Here is a 7,581-nt window from a genome sequence, read left to right on the forward strand (position 1 = left end):
CGGGAATGGAGAAGGGAAATCAGTCCTTCACAATTGTAGTTACCGTTAAACAGTCGCATGTTTTATGTTTAAAGGAGGTTTTGTTATTTATCTCCACAATACGAATCTGTTCAAAGATAGCTTAACACCTCCTTAAACTTCCTAACCAAGTAAATTATTAGTGATGGAAAGATACTTATGCAGATAGTTTGTATGAGTAACTTTATTTGAATTTAATAAAGAATGGTTTTCATTTCTCGTTTTTGTTTTGTTGTTGTTTTTTTCTTAATTTTGTCATTTATACCGGGCTCGTCATCCAAGTTCATATACTGAAATAGTTTTTACCTCTCTATCACCTTTTTACTCATTCTCTGTATTATATATTCGAACATGTGAAAAGTTTATACTCGTAAATTATATTGTCTTCTCAGTCTTCTTTTGTTATGCTTTTGAGAAGTAATTAATGCGGAAGAAGAAGACGTTTTGCAAAAAAGATCTTCTGCATTGACGCGCTCTTTCCAAAAGTTATTTGTTCATTGATCTGGTTCATTCAAGGATTTCCTCAACGATTCACTCTACTTTACAAATTTAACCTGTGAACTTCGTCTTTACCGAGAAAGTTTACTTCTTTTTATTTTTGGGGAATTTTCGAATATGGAAAGATTCCTGTGGATGGGAGTACGGATGATTGTCTGTAACTTATCTAGAAAGGTATTAATCTTGAAATTAAAATTAAAGACAAAAGGGAAGAAAATGAATGGATGAATTGAAATAAATATATTCTGACGGAGAAACTATCCATACATGTTTAACCTCATTACTAAACCTAACCATTATCATTATTACTGTTGTTATCGTTATCATCATCTTCACGTCTCTTATTATGGCTGTCTCTTTTACCAGTGTTTTCCTTCTTTGATATTTTTTTATAAATTTCAAAGACTTTTGTGACGCACACCAATGCCAACAATTGGAGTTTACCCCTGTAAAAGCATTTGATGGAAGACGTCTCATAAACCACGTCATTCACATCGTTGAAGTTCTGACCATGAATTTTTGTGACAACATGTGTTATATGGAACCTGACTGTGTCGGCATTAATCTTTATAAACGAGTGAGTCGTCATGGAGGGTACAGATGTGAATGAATAATGTTACTCACGAAAGACAAGAACGCGACCTGAAGAATAATTTTTTTTTCATCATGCAGCTGAGGTAGGTGTTGTATCACCACCAAATACTTATTTCAAGTGAATGGAAACTAAAGACACACATTTTAACCCGTAAAATGATAAAATTGGTCATGGGTTTAGGGGTTATTGAATAAGTCGCCGTGAATTTACAGGTGTAAACGAGTGCGCTGACGGGACATCCAACTGCAGTGCTGATGCCATGTGCAACAATACCAAGAGTTCGTATCGCTGCAAATGCAAACCAGGATTTACTATATATGAGCGGACTTGCAAAGGTGAAACAGAGCCTGGTTTCAGAATCTAATGTAACTTAACTAGATACTGATAAATTTTAGCCCATTTATTTGAGAAACCACAAATAACTGAAGTTAAAGGCAAGTCAATCATAAAAGTTTCGAAGGAATACTTGGAGACGCGCATCTTTTTGGGGAAAATGAGAGTGAACTTTTGGAATTGACAATCAATATATTTGTTCTGAATACTGTCCATAATGGTGCCCCATAAGTTTTAGACTCGAATCGTTGTTATCTAAATACGATTGATTATTACTTGACTAATAGGCAAGCTAAGTAAAGTAACTTAAATTGTTTATTTTCACCCAATTGAATCGCTACTGGCACAATGACGAAAAGATATCATACTAAAACAAAGAATGATAAGATAATACCTGGGTTTCATTGGTTAAAAGTAAGTCAGGAGAGTTAAATCATTTATACAAATTTCAATATCCAATTTTTGTATCAATTTGTACATCCTTCGGGAAGTCGGTTTCGGAAAGTGATAAGCGCCATGAAGAATTCGCTTTTTATCTTTTTTTTGTTACTGTTGTGCCCCATGATTTCTGCTTCTGTCTCATCGCAAGGTTAGTCTCACCATTACTCATTTACGAGCGGGAATAGAGAAGAGACATTATTCTTTCATAATCATAGTTACCGTTTAACACCTCCATGTTATATTTTTAAAGGAGGTTTTGTTATTTACCTCTACGATAGGAAACTGTTTAAAAATAGCTTAACACTTCCTTGAAGTTTTAAACTAAATAAATTATTAATAATTATTCTTAGGCAGATAGTTTGTATGAATACCTTTGCGTGAATTTAACTACGAATGGTTTTCATTTCTCCTTTTTGTTTTGTTGTGGGTTTTTTTTAATTATTTCTTTTTTATCGAGCTCTTCATCCAAGTTTATATCTTGCAATATTTTCTTCCTCTCTATCTCCTCTTTTTTCAGTTATTCACTTTTTTTATTTTGTATTCGAACATGTGAAAAGTTTACACTCGTAGATTATATTGTCTTCTTAGTCTTCTTTTGTTATGCCGCTCTTCTTATTTGTGTCGGCTGTAGGGGTTTTTGTGATTATTGAGCCAGTAAAGTTAAATTTTTTGTCTCAGTTGTGGTTAACTCTTTTTCCAATAAATAACTTCCAACATCAGAGAATATCGACACAAATTTGCGATTCCTGCTAGATATGTAGCTTTTGAGAAGTAATTTATTCGGAAGAGGAGACAAAGATCTTCTAAGATAAAGATCTTCTGCAATGACAGGCTCTTTGCAAAAGTTCTTTGTTCCTCGATCTGGTTCATTCATGGATTTCTACAACGATCCAGTCCACTTTACCAATTAAAACCTACGAACTTTGTCTTTACTGAGAATATTTACTTTTTTTATTTTTTGGGGAGTTTTCGAATGGAAATTTTTCTCACTTAAATATGTACATTTTTTGTGGAAAATAATTGCCATCTGTAAGTTTCCTGCCGATGGCAGTACGGATAATTGTCTGTTATTTATGTAGAAATGTATTAACTTGCAAGTTAAGATGGAAGACAAAAAGGAAACCAAATGGATGGATGAATTAAAATAAATATATTCCTACACTTAACGACAGAGATTTGAAAAATGCATTTGTTTAAATATTCTCTTTTACCAGTGTTTTCCTTCTTTTATATTTTTCATAAATTTCAAAGACTTCTGTGACGCAGACCAATGCCGAAAGTTGGAGTTTACCCCTGAAAAAACTTTTGATGGAAGACGTCTTATAAACCACGTCATTCGCATCGTTGAAGTTCTGACAATGAATTTTTGTGACAACATGTGTTATATGGAACCCGACTGTGTCAGCATTAATCTTTATAAACGAGTGAGTGGTCATGGAGCGTACAAATGTGAATTGAATAATGTTACTCACGAAAGACACGAACACGACCTGGAGAAGGTAGACGATTATGTTTATCATGCAGCTGAGGTGGGTGTTTCATCATTAGCAAATACTCATTTCAAGGAAAAGAAAAAACTAGTTTCCCGGTCATAAGCGTTGCAATTGTTACTTTAAGTCTAATATCACTGTCAATCTATCTCTAACATTATCATTATTAAATGGTTAAGAATATATGAAAGTCATATATTTGAACTGCGGATAAAGACGTGAATGAAAGTGATCCTCGCGAGGATCACTTTCATTCACGTCTTTATCCGCAGTTCAAATATATGACTTTCATATATTCTTAACCATTTATTTATCACTTCACGGGTTTATTTAGAACCAACTTCATGACCAGCGCCCAGTTGGCTTGTTAGCTCAGTTGGTAGAGCGCTGCACCGGTATCGCAGAGGTCATGGTTCAAATCCCGTACAGGCCTGAATTTTTTTCAGGCCTTATTTTCACTACTGCTTAAGTAGTGCACATTACTGCGAGGATCACTTTCATTCACATTATCATTATTGTTAGTTTAAATGCTGCTCGATTCCCATTTTATTAATAATTCAACGTATAATATTTTTTTTCGCTTCAGAGCGCTTGTGTTGATAACCCTTGCAACAATAATTCTACTTGCCAAAGCGGTTTTACTGACAAAGGATATCGCTGTTTGTGTACCGCTGGATTCAAAGGTCCAAGATGTAAGAAAGGTAACGCCTGTCATGTCAAACGGTCGTATGCTCCTGTTGACTACAGTCTCATACACAACTTCGAAAGGTACCTGTAAAAGTTTAGGTCCGATTTATTATAAACTCACGCAAGAACCATGTAGCTCTTAACTGACTCTTTGCTAAAAAGCTGCTCCAAAATTGTAGGAGTATCATGTCGGATCCCACGTAGGTCTCAATAAATTTAGTTTTTTTCACATCTGCAATGATGACGTTCTAATTAAAGAAGAATATTTTCAGATATCGACGAGTGTGCTGCAGGAACACAAGACTGCAGTAAAAATGCTGTTTGCAACAATACAAAAGGTTCCTATAACTGTTCATGTAAACCTGGATATTCTGGAAATGGACGAACTTGCGAAGGTAAACGTGACTAAAGCCCTAATTTTATTGAACGAACAAAGGAATGGAAACTTAAGACACATTTCAACCCTTAAAATGATAAAATCGGTATGTGTTTAGGAGTTTTCCCAATTGAATCAGTTGCCATGAATTTTACAGATATAAACGAGTGCGCTGACGGAACATCCAACTGCAGTGCTGATGCTATGTGCGACAATACCGAGGGATCGTATCGCTGCAAATGCAAACCAGGGTTTACTGGAGATGGACGGACTTGCAAAGGTAAAACAGAACCTTGATTTAGAGTGTTCTGTTAATTAAATAGATAATGATAAATGTAAATATATTTTGTTTCTTATTGGTATCATTAAGCAAAGCGGCAGACAATTTTGTATTTTTAAAAGTAATATACTTTATAAAATAGTGAATTTGAAAGACGGACAACTTCTGAAAGTTCTTATAAAAGTTTAGATCCGGTATATTATAATCTCGCTGAATGATCCATACCCCAAACTGGTTGATGGTACTCTTCCATGGCTAAGAGAACTGCAGTAAAACTGCAAAACTCTCGAGACATCGAATCCAACGTTGGTCTTCATTCGCTTTTTACACTTTAGTTTGAAATCAGCATTAGTTTTAAAATTCATAGCAGAGACGACGTTCTAATTAAAGGAGGGTCTTTTCAGATATAGACGAGTGTGCAACAGGAAAAACGAACTGCAGTGCTGATGGCGTGTGCAACAATACTAAGGGATCGTACAACTGTACATGCAAAGAAGGATACTATGGAGATGGAAATATCTGCCGTTTGGGTAACATTTCTCCTGCTGTATTTCTTAAACTAGTTTTTGTACTGTTATTGTCTTTTAAGACTACTGTAATGAAAAGTTCGTTTATATTAATTATGTATATCGAGATAAAGATTTTATTTTAAATCAATGAAAACTTCGACAAATGCCTTGTTAGAAACTACCGAGAATTCAAACTAAAAACAAGCTAACTTCTTGATGGACGTGAAAACGTTTGCCTGCGAATATAGCAGTCTTATATGGTGTGCATTTGAAGCGTCGTGCGGCTTGAGTTAAAACGGCGAGGCCGCGATGGTTTGGGATGCTGCTTAAATTCGCGGCGCTGCTGCTCTTATTCTCATCTAGCGCATTAGACACCGCTAACAATGCAAGTTCCAATCAACAATCCAAGAACTTTGTGTATGTCCTATTGACCATGTAAATTTTCCCTTTGAGAGCATTTCAAAACACCATCCTGTCTTTTTTCACTTTAAGGATTTATTGCTTTTGACATACGTTATCTTTTTTTTTCAGCTTCGACGTGTAAGGAAATTTTCGACCGGAATGTGTAAGTCAATTATTCACTTACAAGAACAAAACCGGAGCGGAATTTAATGAGAGAATATGAAAATACTATTAATAATAATAATTCTGAAAATAATATTGCGCTAAGCATAGAAACCTTGATGATAAACTTCCACATTAGCCTCTGGCTTGAAAGGAATCGCCTAATCGAAAAGTACTTTATATCATTTACTGAATACAAGGAAGCCATGGCTTTCAACAAGTTTGGACTGAATCTCTTCTTTTAATAAGATTCTCTACTTCCTAGATCGAAAACGAGTGGCGAGGTTACCCTGCACTTAGACTCAAAGCCAATATCTGTTTTCTGTCACATGGGAGACTTTGGATGCGGAGATGGAGGATGGACGCTGATCATGAAGATTAATGGCAGTGAGGTAAAAATTCATCTGCGAGCAAATTCACTGATGAGAGGGAAGCGGCAAGGTGGATGGCAAAATCTGCGGCTATTTCCCTGAAGAAACGTCAAGGGTCGTTAAGAGTTGCTTGTTTGCCCTCGCTGAGTGGGAGCTTGGAACAAGCTATTACTGAGATCTTATTGGAAATGAAAATACAAATTTTATTCTTTGTTATGAATTTCAGAGAACATTCCATTACGATTCCCAGTTTTGGAGCAACAGAAGTGCTTACAACCTTCGAGGAGGCAAGACTGGCTTTGACTTACAAGAGACAAAGTTACCGACCTTTTGGACCACATCCTTCTCCAAGATATGCCTTGGTATGAAGATCGGTAATCAGCTCAGATTCATCGTCATCAACAAGCGGGCCGACTCTCTCCACTCCCTTATTGCTGATGGGAAATACCGCAACACCTCACTGGGCCGTGAAACGTGGAAGTGGCTGATTGGCTCACAGGCCTCCTTGCAGCCCAAATGCAGTAAGGAAGGATTCAATGCGGTGGGAGACAGACCTAGTTTTTCCAAAGCAAGAATCGGCATCACCGCTAACCAGCAGAATGACTGTTCCTCCTGTAACTCACGAATTGGTTTTGGCACAGGAGGTCTATATGATGACTCCAACACGTGTGGAAATGAGGCAACGTACTCGCCAGATAATGGAAACAAGCACATCAAAGCCATAGGGTACATCCTGGTACAGTGACAGGGGACACAGTTAACTCCCCAAAGTTTTAGCCGAGAAGCCATCATGAATCAGAAAATGTAGAATCCTAAAGCTTACCAGCTTATAAAACGGGTTCGAAAATACCTCCTCCTTTGTCTAATTTGTCTTAAATATAACTTTTTTTTAATATAGTCTTAGAAGTTTTAATTGTGCAAAGCCAATTCGAAGTAGAAATTGGCAATGAAGACATATTCGATGTATTCATATTTCGTCGCAAACTGTACTTAAAAAGGAGGTCATGATCTGATCACGCACTGAAGGAAGTATTTTCGCTCCACGCCCAAAAAGGCCTAAAATATGTATATGTAGGTTAAAGGGTAATAACTAATAAAACACTCAGTTCAAACTGATGCAATGTTGTTTTCTGAAGATGTTATCAGAAGTGATTAAGATTTTCTAATTTCTGATCCAAATTGACTTTTAATGAGTTTTCACACGTAGGAGCATCGTACCATTGAATCATTTAAAACCATTTTAACTCGAGCACTTTTTTTAAGCCGTGCCTTGCCCTCAAAACACTTAAATTGGTTGCAAAAGATAAAATGAATTTCTGCGCAAAATATTTTTTTTTAACATAGGATCTTATCGTTGAGTTCGATTTGATCGTTCGTTATCTGATTGTTTGGGCGAAAGTTGTCCTGAAACGATGACTG

General features: G+C 36.2%; 1 protein-coding gene across 1 annotated transcript; it reads left to right on the plus strand.

The window, feature by feature from the left end:
* The first annotated feature begins 1,948 nt into the window (after positions 1-1,948).
* On the plus strand, positions 1,949-6,950 carry LOC131787203 (uncharacterized). The gene is made up of 8 exons (XM_066169811.1): positions 1,949-2,033; positions 3,137-3,414; positions 3,962-4,076; positions 4,596-4,718; positions 5,123-5,248; positions 5,759-5,792; positions 6,057-6,183; positions 6,389-6,950. The coding sequence occupies exons 1-8, from the start codon at positions 1,961-1,963 to the stop codon at positions 6,905-6,907; spliced, it is 1,395 nt and encodes a 464-aa protein (XP_066025908.1). The 5' UTR covers positions 1,949-1,960; the 3' UTR covers positions 6,908-6,950.
* Positions 6,951-7,581: the final 631 nt, after the last annotated feature.

Source organism: Pocillopora verrucosa, chromosome 7 (genome assembly GCF_036669915.1).
Source record: "Pocillopora verrucosa isolate sample1 chromosome 7, ASM3666991v2, whole genome shotgun sequence".
NCBI classification, from domain to species: Eukaryota; Metazoa; Cnidaria; class Anthozoa; order Scleractinia; family Pocilloporidae; genus Pocillopora; species Pocillopora verrucosa.

Excerpts from the sequence above, each read along its gene's own strand:
- LOC131787203 (XM_066169811.1), top strand. The coding sequence starts at position 1,961 with ATGAAGAATTCGCTTTTTATCTTTTTTTTGTTACTGTTGTGCCCCATG. Across the intron at positions 2,034-3,136 it reads TGCTTCTGTCTCATCGCAAG|ACTTCTGTGACGCAGACCAA; the intron begins GTTAGTCTCACC and ends TAAATTTCAAAG. Across the intron at positions 6,184-6,388 it reads TGAAGATTAATGGCAGTGAG|AGAACATTCCATTACGATTC; the intron begins GTAAAAATTCAT and ends TATGAATTTCAG.